At 39.3% G+C, this 26,226-nt stretch overlaps 1 protein-coding gene across 1 annotated transcript; it reads left to right on the plus strand.

Annotated features, from left to right (window-relative positions):
• Positions 1-9,376: 9,376 nt before the first annotated feature.
• On the plus strand, positions 9,377-25,980 carry LOC131591831 (tetraspanin-8-like). Its single transcript, XM_058862913.1, has 8 exons — positions 9,377-9,642; positions 14,934-14,993; positions 17,550-17,672; positions 18,301-18,375; positions 18,462-18,569; positions 20,229-20,372; positions 23,667-23,750; positions 25,698-25,980. The coding sequence occupies exons 1-8, from the start codon at positions 9,583-9,585 to the stop codon at positions 25,749-25,751; spliced, it is 708 nt and encodes a 235-aa protein (XP_058718896.1). The 5' UTR covers positions 9,377-9,582; the 3' UTR covers positions 25,752-25,980.
• Positions 25,981-26,226: the final 246 nt, after the last annotated feature.

Consider the following 26,226-nt stretch of genomic DNA (forward strand, 5'->3'; position numbering starts at 1 on the left):
TTTCAGATCCGTGAATGAATTTGACTCACAAAGAACTGTGCACCTCAAAACCCAAGAATGGAGCTAAATCCAAGCATAGTTAAACAGTGATTAGAATCATGGTTATTCTTCTCTTGCAACATTTTTGTTTGGTGGAAATATTTCCCTGACACCCATTCTAGAGGCCTCGGGCACCGTGGAGCACAGCCCTGTGCACCCAGCAGCGTGTGCCCAGGAGGACGTTCACACTATGGCTGACATCTTTAGCAACAAGCTTTGTGTGTGCAGCACTGTGGTTACGCCTTATTTTTAGTACCCAAAGACTCTTTCAAAAGCAAAATATTTTTGATGCCAGATAATTTTGAACTAAAACCAAAATCAAAATCCTTGCGTAAAAGTCCTTTATTTTAGGTATGGTCAGCATACTGTTAAGTATGTCTTTTGTAAGGATAGTTTGAATATGATTAATCTGTGCTAGGGTACTATGAAAAGAAAGACAATGTGTCCAAACTCTGCTTTTAGCTACAGCAGTCAGCACAGACATCTGGAGGTCAAGTATTTTTAAAGGTCTGACTTGGATTAGAGTCTGACCCCCATGCGCATGAATCATCACAAGGATTAATGAAGTGTATAAAGTGTGTGTGCTTGTTAATCTCATCTATGGACATGACAAAGGAAGAAATTCTTCACTTTGAAAGAGTTAATGGTTTAGCAAAGAGAAGATACAAAAGCCTAGCCCTAAGCTGATGAGAAGCCAACAGCTTAATGGAAGAGTGTCTTATATTATCTTAACTGCAGCAACAGTGTTCCAAGGAGGTATGACATGAAAGAGATCCTGTTTTACTTTTAGTTGTGACGTTTTGTCCCTTTCCTTTTGGTATTCTCACCTCTGTTTTAAATATTATCTATGAAAAAGGTTCTATTTTAAATTAAAATTAGTTTCATAGTTTGCATTTATTTTAGTTCATACTTCCTGTAATTTCCTCTGGCTCATGCCATGAATATAAACACAGTTGCTCAAGATTTGGCTTTGGCCAAATACCTTCAAAGGGGCAAGACGTTCTCAGATAACATAAAATAAGGAGTATACTAACTGAATTTTGTCTTGAGTTTTTCCATCAGCTCTCTAGCTGACAGAGTTCTCTGTCATTCCAGCAATCCACCCAGTAAAGAGGCTCTGAGGCAGAGTAGTTCCCTAAAGATTGTCTTGTCTGTCCTTGAAAAGGAGGATTTTAAATTTTCAGAGTCAGCTCTAAGACCAGCTATATGCAGAGGTTTGAAATCCTCCATAGATGGCATCAATAAAAGCCTTGTCTTCAGGTGCTCCTCCTTTGGAGTATCTTAGTGCTTGTCAGAGAATGAGTCAAGGGGATCAGAGAGCAAGTGAGGAAGCACATCATGACCTACAAAAGCCTGAGCTGGTCCCTAAGAACTCTTATAGTTACAAAAGCCCCAGGATTATTCCAGCATGTATATTTTCTTTTCTTTCTATCTATCTATTTATTTATCTATCTATCTATCTATCTATCTATCTATCTATCTATCTATCTATCTATCATCTATCTATCTATCTATCATCTATCTATCTATCTATCTATCTATCTATCTATCTATCTATCTATCTATCTATCTATCTATCTATCTCGGTAAAGGAAGGTCTTGGACACCTCTTGTAGCACTGAAGAGACTCATCTTTATGCAATAGCCAGGACTATCCCAGTTCCACGTGTTTGTCTGAACAGAGGGAGATGATCCCAGATAATTTGTGAAAGATGAAAAAAAGAGGAACTATTTTTACAGTAGTGGTTAACATTTGAAGCTTAGCGCTGGATGGTTCTGAGATTCCTCTGAAAGGAAAGTTCACCACTCTCAGCTCTGATTACAGGCTTGAGAGGCCAACAGTCCCTTAGCATGAGCTTCTTAGCTTTTCTGAGGAGGAACAGGCTCTTTACAGCATCTTTCTTCAATGGCTTCAGAAGGAAATTAGTTTTTAGTGCAAATGTAAATTGCACATGTGCAAGTTATAATTCTGGATCATTGCCAGTAGGTAAAGTCTTTAACTCTGCTATTTGGTAGTTACTATAAAGTTTTCAGTAATACTCTTCAGTTCTCTTCCTGTCCTTTCAGCTACAGAAAAAACATTTGGAAAGAAAAGACTCTTTTTATGTATAGAGGGGATAAATGTATAGCACTTGCGGGATAAAGATGAATGGAAATTGAAATAAGAGTTTTTTCAACAAATGTTTATAGCCTGCAAATGACAGAATTTTCATATTCAAGTTTTGTGAAAAACAGCACTCAGGGGTAGAAATGAGAGTTTTGTGTGTGAGGGGATTAAAGTGAAAAAGCAATACAGCTATCTGAATCAGAAAAGACCCCAGTGCCCACAAAGTGCTGCAGAGAAGCAGAGTTTAATGTCAGTGGGATTGTGAAGGTCAGTGAGCAGATGAGGGTTGATGGAAACTCCTCTCTGGACTGTGAAAAGACCATACACATCTGGTACTATACTCCCAGAGGATCTCTGAGTTCCAGGGGGTTGTGAAGCCTATAGCTCACTTGCTGTGCTGTGTTATTTTGATAGCATCACTTTGTCTACAGCAGCTATAGAAAAACAAAGAAGCTCCCATTCAACTTTCAGAGTATGGATGTTTTATCTCAAATGAAACTTAAGGAATTAATAATGTTGAAAGCTAAAGCTTGCTTACTTACATTAGTTTTTAATTTTTTAAAATGTGTTTAGTATTTACTTACTTTGCTAAACATGCCTCACTGAAAGAGGGGATTGAATGTCATATTATCCTGAAATAGAAGAAATATGCTTGTCAAAATAAATGTCAAATCTTCATTTTTCGAGCAAAATTTCACAGCAGATGTTACGGACTTCCAGTGTACTAATTCTAAACATAACTGGTGACCACATTGCCTGCCCGCCTGTATTATGTAGAATTTTCATACAAAGCATTAAGAATGCATCTTTTTAGGGAATAATAAAATCATAGTTGCATGACTCATGTCTATAAAACAACAACAGAATGGCCTAGTTCTCATTTTCTAATCTGTAAATATCTGGTTTTGGGTCACAAATATATATGTATATATTTTGTATGTACGTATACCTGTCTGGGTCTCATATCATTGGGACACTTCCTACCCATGGATGGAGGGCAGCAGAGAAAATTCAGAGAGAAAGTGTCACATTTCTCTCACAGGTTTATTCTTTTTCCTTGGAAAAAATATGGCAGGAGAACAGTTAGATATATTATTTCAAATTTGTACTCACTGTGACTTGCCTTATAAACTTCTTTTGATTTACATAGGCATAAACAAAATTAGAATTATTTCCTAGTGTTTAGAGCTTAATATGAAATATGCATGTCTCTCCAGGAGAAACACTCCTAGATCAGCACCCCCCTGCTTGAAAAATAAGGCAATATTCTAAAGATGCATGTGAAACCTTTTGATTTTTCATTGACACAGGTTGTACTCTGCATTTTTAAGGCATCTTTCTTCACAGCAATCTGTACTTTATGACACAGACATTTTCAAGATATGCTGAAAATGATAGGGGTCAAAAATACCACCCCTTATGTAAGTCACAGCTCCCATACACAGAGCCCTGACTATATAATACAAACCTACAATAAACCTTTTCAGTATGAGTTCTTTAGCAAGCATTTTTATTTACAAAGTTAAACTTAATCATTTACTTACAGACTAGATAGTGAGGCCCTTACTGACATTGATTATCATGTTAATCCATGATGAATTAAATTTGAAACCACCAAAAGATTTTAAACTTGGAGACATACAGTTTAAGTGAATCTCGACCAGGTGCTGGGAAATAGGAAATCCCTGACATAAGCTCTGACATAAAAGAAGAGCTTAGATTGTGAATTAAAAAAATGAGCTTAATTTTGTAAAGCACCAGTAAACAAGAAGGACTGGAGAGGCAGGGAGGGTGTAGAGAGAAATACGTGGTATGCGAGTTTATTCGTACTTAAGGACTTATTTTACTTTAATATTAGCCAAGTATCACTCAAAGCTTAAAAATATGTATTTCAGAGAGTTTTCAGATGAAAGGCTCAGAAGAAAACCAGTGGTGTATGGGAAGAGAAGGCTGTGCCCTTTGGGAGGCAGAGCGGATCACAAGCTGCTTGAGGTTTGTTTTCTGGAAGAGTTGTTACTTTAGGGGAAGTGAGAGTGTTTGAGACACTAGACCTTGCTAAAACAAGAACATATGAGTGTTGCTGGCGCCAGGCCATGGAGCGCCTGGGTAGGAGTTTAACACAGAGCAGGACGGGGATTTTCTGGTGAAACTTTTGTCAGCAAAGGAGCTTTTCGTGAAGACATATCCCCATTTAAACTCTCTCCCTGGGGACAAGATGTACATGGCTAATGAAAAGTGTGGTCAGAGGGAAGGTGTGACACACCTCTGACCAGCACCCTCATGGCCAACAAACTCACCTGGTCCACAGAAATGCCTGTGCCCTCGGAGGGCCTCTTCTGGAATGAGGGATATTATACATCCACACTGCCCTTCCCTAGGCCTCTGAGGAGAGGAGAGCATCAGGGTAACCCGGCTATACATTTCCCAGCCCAGAGCTGGGGCTAATAAGGCAGACAATAGGATCTGCCTGCTTCTGTTTGTATGAACATGTCCTGGACATCCAGGTTTGTTTTGATGATCAGACTCCTGCCTCTTGTGAGCTGGGTTGTTTGCCAACTCAGTTTGGGCTATATCTTTTATATTACGAGTTTGTGTATCTCTTGGCTGGAGTGCAGAAGATCATAGTCATTGTGAAAGAAGTGTTTATATTGCTAATGGTTTGCAAACCATTAATGGTTTTAATGGTTAAAATTAATTAATGGTTACAAACACCTATTATTTAAAAATGAAAGTAAAAGCCCTAACAGGCAAAAAATCAGTTCTCAGTGGAACTCCTAAGAGGAGTCCAGTTCACTCTTGTAGCCCTTAGGAAGTAGAGAGGCTTCAGATCCTGTTCTGAGTCAAAACTCTGCTGCTCATTGTACAGTTCAGGGTGTGGTAGAACAGAGGACAAGAAAGGAAGGAAGTCAGTAGTATTATTTGGCAGAGGGAGGTCACACCAGATAGTTTTCTGGGTGGATTATAACTTGTTCTGAGCTGTAACTGGGGTGGGGATGGGGTCAGAGAGCTGCTGAGCTGTAATCAGTCAGTGCCTCTGAAAGAATGGGCTTGCAGCTTTGGGCTACACACCTTGCTACACCAGCTACACAGCTTTGGGTCAGGGAAAGTCCATCTCATGGCAAAACTTCTGCAGCCATGCCCACAGTGTAACATAACTGAGACCAGATCCTCATTTCCTGTTGTCTTTTCCCCCCACATTTTGCATCACTTTAACAGAAAAAATAAGTACTATAAGTAAAAGACACATGCTCTTCCTTTAGAGCACTTTAAGAGCAAAAAGTGTCTGCTGTGGAATAGAGATGCTGTCCTGTCGAGGAAACTCCAGTGTGGAATCCATCTCAAATGTCTTCAGATTCATGGATTTACTTTTTGGTCAGTGGCAAGAAGCAGGCAGTTCAAGGGCACAGTTCACCTACCCTGTTTTTATGCCTACTTTAGGATAAGCTTAATCAGTCCTTGGCAGTCTCCACTCCTTGGAAGAAGCTGTGAAGGCACGCTAGACAGCTGATACAGCCACCCATATGCATGCCTAACACTGGTTGAAAACACTACTACTGCTTTTCACGTGCTTCAGTATCAGCCTTGGACTCAACCATAGCTATATAAACCCTGTGAGGCATGGAAGTTTCCAAAAGGGTCACAAAATCCTTTGCAAATCTTTTCCAAAAAATCACAAATCAGCTACCCAAAATCATGAAAACGGATTAAAACGCATGATTAAATGCAATAGTGCTGTTTTCTTTCTCCAGATTTTTATTCAGCCTTTGGAGTTTTGGGTTATATTTTTGTCATGCTTTTCACTCTTATCCTTCAGCTCGAGGCTTAAATAGTTTAAAACGAGGGCAGGGATTCTTGTAATTGTTTGTGGGGTTTGAGTATAAACCCAGCTGTCATGGCAGTGCCACATATCAAAAATAAGATCTGTTAGGAAATGGTAGTATTTTGCTAAGAATCAAACATAAGAGTATTCTTCAGATTTACAATTGAATTATTACAGACTTTTATAATATTGTAATAAGATGTAATTACTAAGGTTGTAACTCAAAACCTGAGTTGTAGTAGACTACGTACAAGCTTAGTCAGACCTTGCGTTGCAAATAGGGTCAAGGACAAGAACAGATACTAAAATTTTGCACGGTTTGAAGGTGTTTCTCCTACTGTTTGCACTGCAAACATGCCTTTGTTAGGCAGCACGCCCCATTTAGTTGAGAACTGAAATGCTGACGAGGCTAATGGCATTCAACGTTTGCTTCACCTGGCATTATGGGTAAACAATTTACTGTGAAAGCATGAAAAAGCTCTTATAATTTGCACTTCAGTTTAGACAGGAGTTTAATTAGGAAATGCAGAAGCTTGTATTGAGTAGACATCTCAGAGCAACAAGAGTTTGCAAGAGGTGAAGTATCCCTTTGACTGGAAGACAAATGCAGGGACAGCCTGAAATCCATCTCTGTATACCTTATATAAGCTGAATCTACTGATTCAGCACATCCTGAGATCTACTGATCCCTTTGAAGCTTTGAGCTCCACTCTGAATATGGTTCTTACCCATCCTCTCTGTTGTGCATTTACCACTGAAATGAGCAAAATCCCTTCTATTCTCCACTATTCACACCCCACTATTGAAGGACTTCACTGCTATCCAGGACAAATCAATTTTTCAAGTCTGAACCTGAACGTATGACTAGTTGTGCAGTGAGTCATCTGATACGGGGCTTTGGTCACAGCCTGACTTTGTGAAGGCACCACAAAGTGCCTGCTTATGAGGTTGTAAAACAAGATGAAAAACACTCAGAGTGAGGAAAGCTCAGAGGTGAAGGAAGGTAACGTTGTAAAATCAACTGTAGCTGCCTGGGATGTGTCAAAGGGGAGATGCTTTACTCCAGATTCATGACAGGCATACTGGCTTATTCTTTTTTTGCCAAAATATGCCTCTCTGTATTTTTTTTGTGTGAGCATGTTGTCACATCTCCCATCGTGGAGGGAGCTGTGTGTTGCGTCAGAGGCTCCTGCCCTGCACTGCCCCCAGGCTCTGCACTGGTAACCCTCCTCTTCAGATCTGTAGAGGAGCAGTAAATAAATGGATTTCCACAAATTCTTTGCTGGGAAAAGCTTTTGAGCAGTTTGTGACACAAGCCTTGTTATTGGTAGGGAATAGCTGACTACCTAGGGTTAGTGGAGGGGTAGTGGAAGCAATTTCATATGCAGACAAATAGCAGCAAAATTTCTCATGCCATTCCTGAGATTTATAAGCCTCTGCAATTATCTGCATGACCTTCGTACTTGTAAGTACAACTAAGAATGTAATCTGTGCCATAATTGTAGCCTTTCCCTTCTCCAAGGCATAAAAAAGCACTGTGTAGCCAGGAAATAAGAAATAGGCAATCATATGGAAGATTTAAGCTGAAAATCTGTCACTTATTGGAAACTGTTTGTTTGCTTCTAAACTTAGGTTGCATATTTTTGTTTCAGATACCATTAAATATAGATATGAAACATGTAGGAATTGTAGCAAAAGATAGATACTGAGTTTCTGTTCAGCAGTTGTAATTCAGCATGTTGTAAATTGGGGTCTTCCCAGAACTTGCTTGTCATTATGTTCAATAGGCTTATTAAAAAAACCAAAACCCCTAAAACCCCTAAAAATCCCCAAACCCCTAACTCATGCCAAGAAACCTCCCCAGAGGGGGAGGCCTTTTTTGACCTTTTTGAAAAACTGGCCCTCTTTGAAGAGCCAGTGTGAATGCTCATGCTTGCCTCCTGTATTATTATTGCCCCAGCACATTTTCCCTCAGACATCTCTGACCAAGTGCCTGGGCTAAGCATCTCACAGACAACTGTGCTCCAGCTCAAGCCTTCCTTAATCAGTGTCTGCTCTGTGTGAAGATTTACAGCAGTGTAGTTTTTGGAACATAACGCCATTTCCAAAACTCCGCTTATAATAAACTTATTTTGCTGCAATTGCATTGTTTGCTTGCAGACTTATCTTTTCAAATCCTGTATCATCTGTGATTCCCTAACTGCCCTTCTTGGTCCTTTTCATACATTTTTATATGACTGTTTGAACTTCTCTCATGATTCATGTGTGGCTATGGCACTCCTCCATAATTTCTCAATTCACTTATTTGTGGAGTGTGTTATATCTAAACCATACCACAGGGTTGTTTCTCCCAATCCTTACAAAATCTGTATTTCATGAGTGCAATTATTTTTAGAATGTTCTCAGATTTAGGGTGAATATTTAAAATAAGGTGGTCAGTTGATATCCTAGAGCTGTAACTAAGAATATTACTCCAGAAAGGAGCACAGAAAGTTAGAGGCAGGTGTAGATCCACTCCTGAAAATGGGAAAGCTAATTAAAGAGAGCAGCTGGAGGAAGTAGTTTTAAATGTAGAGTACTGGTGGGTTTTTCTGTGCATCCTGCAAAAGCCAGATTCTAAGTTACATCTTTTTGTCACCATCTATAGGTGTGTTATATACTAACACTTCCCATTTTTTTTCAAATACAGAGAGCAGAATGGAGGAACAGGAACACTGAACACTGAAAATTTGGTTTGGGCCAAATGTACTTCATAATTCAGTTCTGACCAGTGTGCTCTTAATGTCTCACATTTTGTTCACCTCCAAAATTAAAGCTTCTTTTTTAATTACAAATTCAGAGAAACTTGTGTCTGACCTCCTTCCTACAGGTACTGCTGTGCAGAGTTTCTTCAGAAAACAGGCTGATACAGAAAAACAGAAAAAATACCACTCTTTTTGCCTCAGGATTCCTAGTTGGAAGCAGAAGAAAGCAAATAGGACAAAGCCCAAGCCCAGTGCAATAGGCTTCTTTCCTTGCTTTTTGGAATGAGTCTAGCTCCTGTTGCTGAGAGGTATCCTGAATGTAACATCACAGAATTAGGGTTGCTGTGCTGGGGTTCAAAACACTTCTGGAAACCCGCAGGGTAGGACTTTTGTGGACCACAGCGCTCAGATTCCTGGGGTCCTGACTTGGTGAGGAAGAGGAAAAGGATCTGAACTAGACCGAGGGAGAAAATGTTGGCAGATTCCTTACCCCTTCTCTTCTGGGCTAAAGCATTTTTTTGTTTATCTCTCGAAACATAAACTTCTGCTTCATTATTTACTTTTGAGGCGTAGGACAAGTCATAGGATTATTACTGAGAAGTACAAATCACAAGACACAGTAAGAGCCTGGAGACTTGATGATAACAACTGGTAGTGCTTCCTCAACGCTTGGTTAATATTTACCTGGGGTAGAGCAACTATTTAAGCAATTGTGGATGACTTGGTCAGAACTTCTGCTTTCAGGAGCAGAGCACAGTGTATTTGACGTGCTTTGAGAGGTTTTCTGAAGACACAGGGACAGCTTTTATATCAAGTCAAACTCTTAGGAAAGCTTCTCTTACAGCACTTGTTTTTGTCTCAGCTTGTTGAAAATGGGGGAAGTAAACAAATGCATGAAGTACTCCATGTTCATCTTCAACTTCTTCTTTTGGGTAAGTTAGTGTTTAATCTCTTATTAGTGATGTATGAAATGTGTTCACCATTATCTGAATGCTGCAGTTAGAGGAATTGCAAAGAAAATAGAGCATAAGTGGAACCAGAGTATGATTCTAAATCAGGGAGGGGAGAATATATTTAACTTTTGCCCTTCCCTTTGTCTTTTTCAATCTAAACACCTTTCCCTCTGCATTCAAAAGTAGATAAGCTACAAATCTGTCTCCCTGTTCATCTTGTGCCCCTCATGTCAAGGGACATCACTCATCTCAGTCAGCAGATAACAGACTCTCTAATAACAATGCACAGTTCTCTTCCTTTTATTGCTGTTGTTTGCACGCAAGATCTTGAAAATGTTGTTGCAACAGAAAATGTGGAAATTTTACTTGAATTTTTAGCCTCCTAATTGAGAAATGGTTTTCATACCCTCTTTGTGGTTCTTTGCTTTACATTCAGTGCATAATTAGTTTCTGATGGTGGACACTAAATGTTTGTAAGAATGTATGTGCTGGCAGTACTGCCGCAGCTCTACCAAGGTCAATACTGCACAGCAGCAGGCAGTTTTCTGGGTGTTATTTGAACCTTATTTGTCTGTTTATTACATCTCAGTTGGGTTGCAAGAATTTCAGGTCCTGAAAGCTCTGGAAAGGTTTGAGTTAAAGAACATTTCTGTCATGGTTCAACCTCACTGTCAGATTTCCTGACAGAGCTTTGTCAGGTTCACCAGGGGTTCACTGAAACCAGAAGTGGAACTACCAGCCACATTATGGGCTTTGCCTCAAGGGATTTTTTTTAAGTGAAAAGGTGATAGCATTCAAAAGGGACCACAAACAGTAGCCTTGGAAAATTTGTGGCTAGCCCAAATTCTTTGATTGCTTGTGGACCTCACAAAGAAATTCCTGACAGACCAATGATGGTTTGGACTGTCTCCTCCAGTTTCTTCCTACAGTTCTATCAAGGCAGATTGAAGATTTTTGACGTGTATTGAAGTTTTTATGCAACAGTACTTACAAGAATCCCTAAGTTTCTGAATTTGAATTTCTGCCCCTCAGGAAGTTTTTCCTGTTTTTCTGGTTTGACCCCAGCAACCAAGTACCACGAAGACACTCACTCACTCCCCCACCAGCAGGATCAGGGAGAGAATTGAAGGCATAAAAGCTGGGAAATTCGTGAGTTGACATATAGACAGTTTAATAGGGGAAACAAAAGCCATTCATGCAAGCAAAACAAAACAAGGAATTAATTCCCAGCTTCACATGGGCAGGCAGGTGTTCAGCCATGTCCAGGAGGGCAGGGCCTCATTATGTGAAATGTTCACTTGTGAACACAAATGCCATCACTCCAAACGTCCCCTGCCTTCCTCATTCTTCCTCCCACCTTTATCTACTGAGCATGATGTCAAATGGTCTGGAACATCCCTTTGGTCAGTTGGGGTCACCTGTCCTAGCTGTGTCTCCTCCCAAATTTCCATGTGCCCTCAGTCTCCTCACCAGAGTAGCAGTATGAAAGGAGGAGGAAAACTTGATGCAAGCCCTGCTCAGCAACAGCAGAAACTTCTCTATATTATCAACCCTGTGATCAGCACAAATCCAAAACACAGCACTATACCAGCCACTGTGAATAAAATTACTCCAGCCAAGACCAGCACACCTGTTCACATCCATCTGTGTTTACTGTAAGCCAAAACATGGGCAAATGTCTCAGACTAGCATTAGAAAAGCTCCAAATTACTTCTAGAGTGAACATTGGAATAGTGTTCCATGCCTTCAGTGACAGTATGGATTTCCTAGGAAAAAAAGAAGAATGGAATCCTGGGGGCATCTTGAAATAAGCATATGTGAAACAAACTTTCTATCTTTATACCGAAGTTGGAAAACTCATACTGTATTCTGAGGAAGAAAATGCTGAGACTGCTGTACATGGGTCTGCCTGGATGGAACAAAGGACAGGAATGCAACTGTAGTTAACTGTTTTAGGGAGGGTGTTTAGCTAAGATTGGGAAGAACAGATGTATGGGCTGACAGGAATACAATGAAACTGAATTTTTGGGTTCAGAGTTCTGTCTCTAATTCATGGAAATCATTAAACTGCAACAGTAAGGTAGAGGGAACAGGGAACAGGAACTCATCCCACAGCTGCTCTCTCTCTAGTGCTCAAGGCAGCTGGCAAGTGGAGAACTACTGATAGTGGGAAATGAGAGTGACTTTAACCTAAATAGATAAAAATGACAGTTGCACATTTACCTGGTGTCCTCTCATTTTACACCCTTTGCAATCTCTCAGGGAGTGTCCTCTCTTAGAAGACTCAGGAATGGGCTTCCTAGCCTTCTGATGACTTTTCCTGAGCAGCTTGTGCAGTATCACACTAAGTGTGTGTAAGCCCTGGAGCAGTCTAAGATAGCTCTGCAAATTGACTATGGCTTCACCATATGATGTGTGTCCCCTGGGTATCTACATGCCCATGAGCCCCATTCTGGGCTCCAGCACACAAATAGAGTTTTTCATCTTCCCAGTTTCATGAAAAATAGCAGACTATGGGCTTTTAAAGATCTGTGCTTTGGAACTGGGCACCTATACGGAGTTTCTAATAGTCCTTAAATAATCTTTGTCAGTTTTGTGCATTAAACCAACACGTACGTGCTAGGATTTGTTTTCTTTCCCTTCTTTGGAGTTTTCAGGATATCCAGTCTCACCTTCTCTTCTCATTGTGTCGACTTCTGTACTCCACACCATGCAAAATTGTAGAATTACCTTTTTATTCACTGAATACTGGTGTCTGACGCTAGTTCGAAGCAACATGTTTAGTGACAGAGCCCCTTTGATCAGTTGTTAATACCAGACTTGCAATCCCATCTACAAACAAAGTGGCCCCTTCCCTGAACCATAATGTGAACATCTCAGTCCCTGAAGTAGCAACAAAGCTTAGCAGGTTTGCTGAGCCAGAGACCACATTCTCTGTAGGACCTGCTTTGAGCTATAATTTCAGGTGTCTCAAGGAACTATTCCAGTCAAATGTTTTCTTTAACAGAAGCAACCTCATAAAACTTCCTCCTGATATCCCTGAACTGAATGTTTGAAAAGAGTGTGCCAGTGAAGGAAATTCCCCGTAAGTTTGGTATTTGTGTGTATGAGAATTGCAGCCTTAATATAGTGCTGGCTCAGCACTATGTCAGGCTCATCTAAGGTGATATTGATTTAACCAGCTAGGCTGTATTTCTCCCTCACACCAAAACTGAAAGCTTGAGAAGGAGCAATCAAATCTGAGGGACAGCAGTACTGTTGCTGTTCAGTTTATGAGGCTGAGATAAGATCACTGATTCTTTATTAAGGATTAAGGCAAAAATATAATAGCCATCTAATTTTGGGAAAATGGGTGAAGACATTTTCAAAGAAGCTCATTTTATTCCATTGGAAAACACTAGCAGTTAATAAAAAATGGAATTTAATGGAACGAAAGTTTACTTACTTGAAACTTTATTTAAGAAAACTTAAAAATTAAGATAGAATATTACAGCAAACTTGGCATGTTCAACTTGGACCCTTTGGGAACAGACCATTTTATTTGCTATTTCAAAACTTTGTGTCTTTTTGTACACTTTGTATAGTATGAAAATAAATAGAAAAAAAAACTATTAAGATTTTACTGAAATGGAGCATTTTTTTATCAACCTAAACCAACTTCATTTTAAAAATGAAAAGATGTGAAAATGAAAAGATCTTACTAAGATTTTGATTTATAAATGATGTTTCTATTTTTACATCAAGGAAATATCATGGTATTCCCATTTGATTGATGAGTTCCTGTGCATTTAGCTAAATTTGCTTCTGCTGCTCAGCTGTATTTTAATGGGGGGTTATATAACAAAAAAGGCAGCGTGACAAACTCTCTTTGGATTTCTAGCAATAGATGCTCCAGTGGAAACTTTCACATTAGCAAGCCCATGTTACCTGGTGAATAGCTACATCACCCACACAGTGCTGCTGAACAAGACTGAAATGTACAGTCATATGACACCATCAGTTTCTAGGCAGATTCAGCAGGATTCAAAAGGTTTCAGTGGGGAGTTCTAGTTAAATTTGATAACATGTTACAGTTGTCATTGATTGTACAACTTTCTTTTTTATGTTTAAAATGTACTTATAGGAGCTTTACTTAGAGCTAGAAAATGTGTGTTACCCATGTCTGAGTGCTGGCCCTATTCCATATTCAATAATCTGCTAAGGTCATTAATGTCTTTGATGCTGAATATTATATGAAAACTTCTGTGGGAAAAGTTTTTTTAAAAAAAAAATATTTAAACCATATAAAAATAACTATTTTAATTTCAGTAGTCCCTTCTTCAAGGGATATTCATAAGAACATTTCAGGGCCATTTATGACTTGAGTAATTAATGGCAGATGGAGATAATTCTAAATCTGACTAGTCCCTGGTCCTCAGTGATGTCTCTTTCCTACCAGTCATCTCACGAGGCACAATCCTTACACCTGAGTAGCCTCTTGGTGACCTATGTCCAACATTTAATAAAGAGAAATTCTGTGTAAGAATCATCAACAACAAGGTTAGGAATAGAGTGACTGGCATACAGAGGAACAGCACCTCAATGATCCATGAAACAGGAGCACAACTATGATGAGGGAATGTATCTGGACCTGCAAATAATCTTCCCTGACTTCAACATCTTAAGGAAAGTCATGCTGGTCAAACATTCACATGTACTTGGCTGTTTTCTGTAAAAAAAATAATGGGAACAATTACTCTAGGCATTTTATGAGACCTTTTCTAAGGACTGGACATGGCAGATATTGCTGCATTTGAAACAGCAAAAAGATTTTATTTAGAATTTTCCTGGTAGCTTTACCATAGAGAATGTGTCCAGATATGTGTCCTGAATAAGTCTAGAAACATCAGACATGCAAACATCCCTTATCAAATCTCATGTTTCCATTATACAAGAAACAGACATGTTTTACACATACAATAGCAATTTATATTCCTCTCTCATCTGACGGAATTTCTGTGTGCTTCCCAAACACATGTATAAATCATCATGTAAATGCATTGTCCTCTGGAGTGGAAACATCAGGGATTTGGTGCATACCTGAAGATTTAACTACACTTACGAATTTTCCTGGAAATGAATCAATATTCTCTGCTCCAACAATTCATGTTTCTTTTGCTTTGCCAAACAAATGATTTCAGAAGTTTGGACAGCATATGGTGCATTTTGGATACCGAATGTTAGTAAAAAAGTTGCTGACCTTTCTAACTTGTCTTTATTTTCTCCCACAGGTGTGTGGTTGCATTATTTTGGGAGTCTCTATATGGATACGTGTTAGCGGTGCTCAGCAGGTAAATGCATGCAGTCATACCAGAACCATGTAAAATGTGGAAACTACTACATACCCTTTCATTTCCCATCTTCATTTCCAAAATTTTTTAGTTTTTGTTGAGGTAGTTTGTGTGGATGAAGAGGAATGCATTTTATTATGTCAAGATTAAACATCGTGGTGCAGGCAGTCAGATAAAGTGATTGATGCAAGCAGAGATATGTGACTGTGAGAAGTAGCTGCTAGTGTTATTAATTTAGTTTCATGCAGATGCACACAGATTTCTGTTTGAAAACGTGTCTCTCACCTCTAATGAAAAATAATTTTGCTTTTGTTAATGATTTTGGTGTTATAGAGAATAATGTGGAGCCATGCATCTCATAGACTTTTCCATGTTTTTCCCTATTACAGTAGTACAGTCATATCTATTCCTAGGGTCACTCCATATGTTTGTAGGGAATATTTTTATCTTTCTCACTATCTTCAACAACACAATTTTCATTTCACCAATAACTGCAGCTTTGAGAGGGAGAAAGGATTTTTCCTTTCAGTTTTCAACAGCTCCTTAAAAACACCTTATCCTTTTGCCCTCATATTTATATATAGTTTTAAATCCCCAAGAATCTAGAATGACAGTGTTCTAAAAGTCCTCCTGGAGGGTAGAAAAAAGACCCTGAGTTGCCATCCTGGATTTTTGTATGGATATATTACTTTGGATATTATGACTTTTATTTTTTGCAAAGCTAGGAAAAAACCAGTTTTGAGGAGCTCTTAATCTTGCAGACATGCAGCAGAGGTTGGTCCTGTTGTTTCAAAGGCCCCATGGTCCTGTAGGCCCTTTTGCCTAGTGTGTACCCACTGGCACTGACTCTAAGGTTTAAGCAGTACATTTCTTCAAATGAATTTGGGCCATGGAAATGCAAATTAAATGGAAAGCTTAATTTGCATTCTTTAAAAAAAAAAAAACCCACACTTTTTGGCCATAGAAGTGAAAAAACAGCCAGGTGTCACATGGAAGCATTTTTTTCAGCTTTCAGATTGAGCCTTTAGTATAGATTAAGTTGCAATTTTTCAGATAACTCCCCTGTTTCTCTAGCACAATCTGTTGGTTAAGAACAGCAATTTTTAAACCAGTATTTTCCCACCTGGAAATAAAAAGATGGTGGAGGTAAGAAGACAGCTTTGTATATTCCCTGCCATTTGGCTGATGAGACTGCTACCCTTAGGCAGGCCCAGATGTCTTGATTCAAGTTCTCTACTGTGTGTAGTTCTCACTGTGTGTAGTGGGTATGTAGTGGCATGAAACTGTGTCATCAGGTAAAGTAGGTCATGGTGGAGAGCTCTGCCATTCTCTTCTCTGGAAGAGGAAGAATCACTGCTTTCACTCCTCAATCCAAATTTTACTAGATGCTAAAACTGCCATACTTTATACTTAACAATCTCTGGTATGATGGCTCAAACAATGCAATGGAACTCAGAAAACCACAACCAGTACCATATTTTATTTTTTGAGAGATTTCCTATTTAGAAAAGAATGTTTAAATGTGTGTCAAACTACTTTCCTGAAGTGACACTTAGTACTCCCCAAAAACATACGAATTAAGAGTTAGGACCAAAATTGAAAGCATTTTCTCACATTTTTGCCTCCAGGCAGGCAAAGTTCCCGTTCAAAACAAATGCATGTTTCGCCTCAGTAATAATTGAGCAGACCATAAGGATTTGGCTGTAGATGAATAGAGCTTTCTAAGAATAAATAACAGGAGGTTCAGTCCAGCTTGGAAAGGGAAAGAACAACACATTCTTCAAATTATACTTGTCTATATACCTTTGCAATTTCCATCAGAAGATAAATGTGACAACTTCCAGACATTTTTGCTAATCTTGGCACCGGTCACACTGGAAAATATTCTTTGAACATTTTTCTCTCTTTTGGCCTTTGGCCTTAGTCAATCCTGTGGGAACTGAATAATTTGATGTTTAATAATATTGAGGTATATGAATTGTTTAGTTGAGTGTCCCACACATCAAAATAAAGTTCTCATCTCTGAGGATAATATTAGAGATCAGACCTGGGAAAAAAAAAAAAAAAGGAAAAAGAAAAAAAAGGTAGAAAGCTGCTTTGTAAAATACATCTAGTATTTCTCTAATATATGCAGCATTTCTCTGAGAAGTGTTCTCTCAGGAGCAGTCACAGAGTATGTTCCTGGCCTTCTAATGACAAACAGAGATTTTGTTTCTTCAACATTGGGTTAAAGTAGGAGAGGTTTTGAGGTAATCAAATCTCCTACTTCCAGTAAAAAGCAAAGTTTCATTGACTGAAAACCAACTGAAAGCCACTTTAAAGACAGAAGATCTTTATTTATTCATTTACTCTGTAAAGTTGATATTCATCTTGTGCAGAAACAAAGGTTATGAAAAAACAGGTTTTACAAAGTTCTCCACCAGATGTGAGAAGGGAGCATTAGAGTTTTGTTTATTTATGGACCAGAATTTCTCCATAGTTGCTATTCAGTAACACAGATGTTTTTAGGAGGACTTTCTTGTAGCTGAAAGATTTTTTTTCTCTCTCTCTTTTCAGGGGATAGACAGCAGCATATTTGCAGGAGTTAATCTACTAATAGCCGTGGGAGCCATCATTATGATCCTTGGGTTCCTGGGGTGTTGCGGTGCTGTAAAGGAGAGCCGGTGCATGCTGATGTTGGTAGGAAAGAAAAACATTTCTCTACCTTTAACAGCCCACAGCTACATATGGTGGATGGAGTCCTTGCAAGTAGTATCAAATGAGGATGGGAACCTTTTAATTTAACCAGAAGCATGATTATGATACTGTGCTTTCATTGCTTACCTTGAGATTGGGCCCCTCCTGAATTATGTTGTGGTTAAAATGATAGTTGGTCTCATAAACAAGAAGACAGGGTCTAGAGAGACTTGAGCACATCACTAGATTTTTTTCCATCCAGCCATCATCAAAGTTCCCTCCATCAACTTTCACACATTACCTATCCTATTTAATTTTATAAATTCCCAGCTGCTCCTTTTGCTGGTCCTAGAATGTCCTGTCTGTCCTCCTGCCCAACTCTCACCTGCACACTGTTATCACAACACTATTCTGGTGTGTGCCTCGTTTCGATCACCAGCTGAGCACGCTCTGTCTGGAGTACCACTTTTTCTCATCGTCAAAGAAGAAATAGTTGGAGAAGCTCTGACTGGAAAGTCATTCTACCTACCTGGTTATTCAAGTGCATGAAAGATAAATGTTAACTTAAAAGAAATTCTATCATCTTGGTCAAAAGTAATGTAGTTTTCTACCCCTTTTGTTTTCTTCCTAGTTTTTTATTGCACTGCTTCTGATCCTGATTCTTCAGGTCACGGGAGGTATTTTAGGAGCAGTGTACAAATCTCAGGTACAGTATTATTCTATATTTTCATTTATGCCTTCATATAGTTTTGTTTCTTCCCAAAAAAATCAATAATATATTTTAATTTGCAGGTGGAAACAGCCTTTAACCTTACTCTAAGCACAAGTGTGAATGCACTGCAAAGCACTACAGGAGAATATAAAGAGTATCAGGAGGAGTTCCAGAAGTTTGAGAAACAGGTAATTAATCAGTAAAAAAACCAAAGGGGTTGTTGCTATCTGTTTCGTCTTTGGTATCTGTCTGCACTTCATTTTATGACTACTCTGCCAAAGATTTGAATTTTATTCCCTGGGGATGGGGAAGGGTCTGACTTAAAGGCAAGTTGAACCACCACAGAAGGGACGTCTGTTCCCTTGATAGGACATGATCTTCCTGTGATGATTTCTTTGTGCAATAGTGTTGTCTGTAAGAGCAATGAAGTAAGACTGACTTAGTTAGCTAAACTCTTTCATGAGAAGACTGCATGGCCTTTTCTTACAGCTTTCCCTTCTGAAGGAACATTAATCCTTCACCATATCCCAAATAAGAGCTCTCCAGTACTTTTAGGGAAAGATTACCCCAGGGATTAAGAAAACATCAGGAGTGTATTTAATTTGGAATATCCTACTGCTATGAAGTCATTAAATGCCATGTTTTACTGTGTGAGAAGAGGGAAGAAAAATATGATGATAAGTTTGTTTTCATTGTGTTTTTACTTTTCCTGACACCACCATCCTGCAAGACCGCAGATGGTGGATGCTTAGTGCGAGCTTGCTCCTGAGTATCTCACAGAGAATACCCTGGAATCTCATTGGTAACACTGACAGCATACACCCCTTCCCCTCTGGGTCTGTACATTGACAGAATGCCTGCTGTTCTGGTTTTTTTAGTCCCTATGGGTGGTGACTTTAATGGAAAGACTTCAAGTTAATTTTAGGTTTTTAAAGACTGTTGTATGAAAGAAAATGAAACAAGAAACAATATTTAGGTGTCTTATGTTATTTCACTTCTCCTTCCCCATTCCACCTCCAGTCTTGTCCTCTACTTCTGAGACAGTTTATTTCTTCTGATGTAATAAGCACTCTGGAGAGATGAGAAAAATTAAAAATCCCATAATTACTGCATTAATTTTTAAATGTACCAGGACTTACATGTTACATCCCACAGCCTTTTCTTTTATACAAAAATATGTGAACATTTCCAGCTGCTTTTTAATAAAGGGAGGACCTCAAACCCAAGCTTGCACCCCTGAGCTTTAGTGGCTTGAATATAGTGGAACATGAAGTGAAACTGCACCTGGTTTAGGTTTCACAAACCCCAAATGGAGCCCTGGTCTCTTCAGTCCATTTCTAATTTAAAGAGATAACCATCATTCAAAGTGGTTATTTTCCTAGATTTCAGAGTTTTATGTGCCTGAATTTTATATTTCCAGCCTGGCTTTTCAAGATGTGAAATGTGGATGTTACTGGAGCTGGCAACTTACCTTCTGCAAGTATAACTTACAGAAAGAAGGCTTGATTCTCAAAAAATATTATACTGGAACCCAGTGTTCCAGTTCCATTCTGGCACTGATAGTTACTGGCTTTATAGTATGCTCATGTTTTTTGAGCATTCTATACTGAAAATCTGCTCTTTTTTCCCCTATATCTTCTTTTTTTTTAAAAAAAGAAACAACTTATACACTTACATTCTTATAAATGGTATAGAAATGTAAAGGGTATTTGAGACATACAAATTTTGGACAACTTCCACATTAAAAAAGATGAAATAAAATTTGGTTTTTGTTGTTCCTCTCAGTTCCCTTAAACTGAAAATTACCTCTTTTTTAACTCTTCTCCCCATTTACTCCTTTCTTGTAGTACCAATGTTGTGGATTGACGAACGGATATAAAGACTGGGGAGAAAATTTTAACAAACCTTCCTCAAACATCTGCCAGTGTGAACCAGAGAAGCCATCATCAGATCTCTGCATTAGATATGGCAACAGATACATCTATAAAAAGGTGAGAAAAATGTTCACTCTTCTTTCCTAAGAGCCAAGTTTTAACCCAAGGTTATCTCTGGTGATTGGCATAGTCAGCAGTTCTATATCCTTCTGAAAAGGCAAAGTTTTGCTTTCTCTTTCTTAGCCAGAATTACCCCCATGCCACCTGTTAAGAAATGACTGTTCATAACTCTGCTCCTTCCTCCTCCTGAGATGTCTCCAGTTTAGGCTTTTAGCAATCTGCATGGTTACTGGTGATGAAAATTATTATGACTTTGGGGTCAGGGTATGACTCTGGGTCAGAGCTGCACACCAGCTACCCTTTGGCTCTCATTCCTCTCTCAGAAGGTTATGCTCCCACCCAGGCTCTTTGTGGTAGTAGGCATGTTGACTTAGAGCCTTTCAAAATGCTAAGGTATATTGAAAATCAAACACATTAAATGCAATGACCTTTAAGGTTTTATAATCCTTTAATAAAAAACCCACACTCATTTTGCAGGATATGCTGGAAAGAAGCCTTACATATTGTGGTATTCATGGCAGATTATTCAAAGAGTGATTTCTTACAACTAGAGCCTCTTGAAAATCTTAAAACAATTACTGTAATAATAATAAGGCAAAATATCTGGTGACAGGCAAAAAGAAAGCACACTCAGAAGACTACCATCTAGTAGAAAGTAAAATAGATCTCAAATAAAAAACTTCATGGTTTACCTGTCCCCTTATGAGGAAATCTGGATTCTATGGATATGAAAAAAATATTAAAAAATAAATGCACAAAATAATTGAATAGCACAAAGTAATTGAAGTTTTATAATGCTGGTGCTGCAAAGTTTGCCAGTATGCACCTATCAGGTTTTAGCAGATGTCCATTCTGGTTGTATAATTCTCTAATTGCACAGCTCCTTAATCAGGTCCTGCCTGAGCAGTAATTTTCTCCCCATGTAGAGCCACATAAGCAAATACTATTTTAAAGCAAAGAAACAGTCTGGTTAAGTAGAGGATACCAGAGCCCAATCTGGAAACAAGATGTATACAAAGAGGCTGTTTTGGCCACACTTTAATGTCTTTTTGGCCTCAGGCAAGCCCTCAAAGGACACATGAGAAGCCATCTGTGAAATTACTGCAGGTGCAAGATATCACTCTAATGAACACATAGATTTCATGGTGGTGTGAGATATAGTAGAGAAATCCAGCTCTTCTGATATGAGAAAAATTTGAAATTCAGTACAGCTATGAGTCAGTTTAAGTGAGAGATTTTTGGAAGAGCTAGAAGGAGAAGACCCATGTGTCTATTGTGACAGAGGAAATATGATGAAAAAATACAACCATATTTGGGGGCAAGACAGTTTTAGTGTTGCAACAGTAATGTAATTTTGATGTATTTAAGCTGTACTTGGTATTCCCTCCTGTTTGCAGGAGGATTGTCAGTGCCTGGAGATACAGTCACTGTAAGAACAGACATATGCAAATATTCCAGAGTAGCTCCACACAGAATTTCAGCTGTAGAATCATAGAATAGGAGGAGTTGGAAGGGACCCATCAGGATCATTGAGTCAAGTTCCTGACCCTGCACAGGACAACCCCAAGAATCACTCCATGTGTATGAGAGCATTGTCCAAATGCTTCTTGAACTCTGACAGGCTTGGTGCTGTGACCGCTGCCCTGGGGAGCCTGCTCCAGTGCCCAACCACCTTCTGGGTGGAGAGCCTTTTCCTGATATCCAACCTAAACCTCCCCTAACTCAGCTTCATGACATTTCCCTGAGTCCTGTCACTGTTCATGAGAGTGAAGAGATCAGTACCTGCCCCTCTGCTTCCCCTCATGAGGATCCTGAAGACCCAAATGAGGTCTCTCCTCAGTCTCCTCCAGGTTGAATAGAGCAAGTGTCTTCAGCCTCACAAGGCTTCCCCTCAAGGCCCTTCACCATTCTCATGGCCCTTCACCATCCTCACGGCCCTACTTTGGACACTCTAATAGCTTAATATCTTTCTTATATTGTGGCACCCAAGCCTGCCCCCAGCACTCGAGGTGAGGCTGCCCCACTGCTGAGCAGAGCAGGACAATCCCCTCCTTTGCCTGGCTGACCATGCTGTGCCTGATGCCCCCCCAGGACAGGGTTGGTTCTCCTGGCTGCCAGGGCACTGCTGGCTGATATTTAACTTGGCATGGACCAGGATCCCTAAGGCTCTTTCTGTGAGGCTGCTCTCCAGCCTCTTGCTCCCCAGTCGAACCCCAACATAACCAGGGCTGTAAAATTTGGCACTTGACCTTGTTAAAGCTCATATGATCGGTGATTTCCCATCCCTCTATTTTGTTGAGCACTCTCTCTAGGGCCTCTCTTCCCTCAAGGGAGCCAAGAGGTCCTCCTAGGTTAGTGCTGGTAAACTTCCTTAGTATTCCTTTGAGTCCTACATCCAAGTTGTTAAGGAACATGTTGAAGAGAATTGGACTGAGGATGGAGCCCTGCAGAATCCCACTACTAACCAGACTCCAGACTGATGTTGTCCCACTTACTGTAACTCTTTGTGCCTGACCCATGAGCCAGTTGCTCACCCATGGCATAACATGGTTATTTACCTGTATGCTGGGTATTTTGTCCAGAAGGATTCTGTGAGAGACAGCCCCAAAATCTTTGCTGAAGTCCAAAAAGATTACATCTAATGGCTTTCCAAGATCAGTTAGGTGGGTTACCCTGTCACAGAAGGAAATCAAGTTCAACAAGCAAGACTTTGCCCTCATGAAGCCATGCTGATTACTCTCTTCCTTCCAGCTCAGCCTAAATTGGATAAACATTGGACAGACCAAACACTGGACAAAATTAATTTTGAAGCTAGGTTTTATAACCAAATATTTTTAGGTAATCCCAAGTCTAATAATAAACTTTGAAGTTTCAAACCCAAAGATTAGATTGGTGGGAAACTGAAGTTCCCTTTCAGATCTGGTCATGGCTGCATTGGCTCTTTCCTAATAGTGAATGATTATCAAGTGAAATTAAGAACAAACACTTCTTTCCTTGTTTACTGAAAATAATGCAAACATTAGGCATTCCAGCTGTATCTCTTCCTTTGAAATAGTAGCTTTTTATGGTCGGCTACTAAATGTTCATACTTGGGAAGGCAAAGGCTTCCGCAGAGCATGAGGTACACATAACTGTTTTTTATGTTCATTAGCAACAAGCCAGAGAAAATTCAAATAGACTTATTTTAGCACAGTTAAACAGTGAGTTTGAGTTATTTTAGAAGATGCATGCCTATATAACCATAGGATAATATTGCTTACTTATAATTAATAATTTTGTTTTATTTTTCAGCCTTGTGGAGAAGTGATTATGCAACAAATTAAAGACAATCTGATCATCATTATGGGGATTGCCTTTGGACTGGCTGTTGTTGAGGTACCAGTGTACACTGTTAAAATAATTAGTAGCTGACAAGCAATATGTTCTACTTGGAAATACATTGGGAATGGGATTAAAACACTTGGCTTTCTCAATGAATAGACAAGGGAAAACCACCTCTCACCTTAACTATAACTTTACTGTTGTTTTATATAAACATATTTCATTAAAGAATATGGCTGCTGAACTGCAAACTTCAGGTGAGATCAGACCACCCTGTACAAGCGTATCACATCAGACATTTTCTTCCAAAAAATTGCCAGTCCTGAAGCCAGGCTGTGCCTTGACACTGAGCCCTGTGTACAGAGTTGTGTGCAAATAAACAGCGCCAGAAGACATGGGGAAGGATAGACAGATTTTTTCCCCATCTTTCTCATCTTTTCTTGAGGAAACAGTCATCTTCTAAGGAAACTTATCCCCTAAAGTACATAGTTTTATCATTAAGAAGTTTTGGTACAAAATTATAATTCTGAGGCATTAAAACTTTAAGCATCAAGATGATGCATTAATGTGTCTGAGTGCACAGGAAAAGAGGCGAGGCTATCCAGTGAGCTACTTGATTTTGATTTCAATAGGAGAAAATGATAAAGAAACAGAGGATTTCATCACTATGCTTTCTTCAACTATTTTTTTTCTTTTCACTCCTCCTTCTTGGTTATCCTCCACCCTCGCTCTCCACCAGTGGACATTTGAGGGAAAAACAGAGATTACAAAGATTGCTGTGGAAAGTTCAGTCTGTTATTCAAAGCAAAAACTCGGCAGAGGGCTGCTCTTCATGGTAGAAGAGTGGGCAACCCAACTCAAAACTATGTTTCCAGGAAAATACTAATACGTGGGGAAGAATTATGTAGCTGCAGCACTGGAAGAGGACAGGCCACCAACTTCTTACTCAGCACAGGCTTTCTGGTGTTTAAGGAGCTATAAGTGGGCAGTCAGCTCTCTCACCCATATGTTTACTTTGAGGGAAAAATAGGTGAAATACACTGATATTAAATGGCCTTCAAAATGTAATAGAAGTGTAAAATTGCATCTGTATCCCTAAGACAAATTATAAGTCACTTTGCTCTAGTTTTTTGCTTTGCAGTTATGTGAGTTGTAGCCTTTAGTTCATTGGCCATCATTCTTTCCTGCTCTCCAGCTGGCATTTTCTGTGCTGGCTGCCTCTCCCAATCATAAAAGGATTAGAAAACAACATGAATAAGCAATATGAAACTCAGCACAAATTGCAGATGGCAATTTACACTTGATAAACATTTAGCCTTTCCATATTAACTCAAGCAATTGCAAATCAAAGGCCACTTGCTTAACTACCTCTCTGTTCTAGGAAATCCCAGATAAAAAGCAGAGTGCTTCCCCCCTCTGCCTGCTCCATTATGCCACTTGTGAGCTGTTTTCAGCTCACCCTACTAGTGAAAATTATACAGATAAGAAGGGCCCAGTTTCATTTGGGTGCAAGTGCAAATGTGGGCATGGTATGTCAGGGAAGCCCTGTCTGTTTATTCCAGGTGTGAGTCCATCCCTTCGTCTTAGCTGTACCTCTGTACTACATATACTCTTCTCTGTCTCTGTATGAGACCTTATACAGAGATATATGTGATATTTATAGATAAAATACTGTATTTTTAGTAAATAAGGTATGTCAGTATTTGTGGCTTCAAAGATGTCAGTTGGGCGCTTTCCACTTCTGTGGAGCACCTTCACAGACTGGGCCTTCATGGACAGAGGCAGTCCATCTTTTAAACAAATGAAACTTCTCTATGGTGTCTGCAGTCTTACCTGTGCTATAAAATAACTTCATTAAAGTGTCTCTATTTTGTAAGAGCCACATTCTGCATAGCATGTAAATCCAAGACATTTGCAAACAAAATATTCCCATTGTGTATCAGTTGTATTCTGAGATTTCCAGAACTGCCAGATAATACCAGAAATATCTTTTTTTTTCAGATTCTTGGTTTGGTGTTTTCTATGAGCCTCTACTGCCAGATCCGGAGAAAATGAAACTGTGAAAATGTCAGAATGATGTCAGCAGTCAAATCAAGACCTTTCTAGAAAGAAGGCTAGAGATTTGGCTGGGCACATTCAGATAAATATATGCATGTCCCAGGCAGCTGTTCTGATGAAAACGGCAGCCCTTGCATGGGTGCTTGACAACTTGCAAAATGACGTCTTTATATTTCATAAGACTTAATGATGTGAATATGATTTTTTATTTGCAATAAACATCTTTGTTTATGTTTCTGAGGTGTTTATTTTGTTCAAAGACAGCAATTATGTCATGTCGAGAGTCTGAGTTCACCATGTGGTGTGCCCTCATGAGTGTTAAACCACGCACAGCAGAGTCGCCATGAACAGCTGCAAACCATCATGCAGCGGCTGACTGCTCCAGGGAGCTCAGGCCCCTGGGAACCTCTGCTTGTGGAGCAGGGTATTTTTATTAAGAGAGTTGTGGGTGAGGGTTTTGTTACCTGTGAAA

This window comes from Poecile atricapillus, chromosome W (genome assembly GCF_030490865.1).
Source record: "Poecile atricapillus isolate bPoeAtr1 chromosome W, bPoeAtr1.hap1, whole genome shotgun sequence".
NCBI classification, from domain to species: Eukaryota; Metazoa; Chordata; class Aves; order Passeriformes; family Paridae; genus Poecile; species Poecile atricapillus.

Excerpts from the sequence above, each read along its gene's own strand:
- LOC131591831 (XM_058862913.1), top strand. The coding sequence starts at position 9,583 with ATGGGGGAAGTAAACAAATGCATGAAGTACTCCATGTTCATCTTCAAC. Across the intron at positions 9,643-14,933 it reads TCTTCAACTTCTTCTTTTGG|GTGTGTGGTTGCATTATTTT; the intron begins GTAAGTTAGTGT and ends TTTCTCCCACAG. Across the intron at positions 17,673-18,300 it reads GCCGGTGCATGCTGATGTTG|TTTTTTATTGCACTGCTTCT; the intron begins GTAGGAAAGAAA and ends TTTTCTTCCTAG.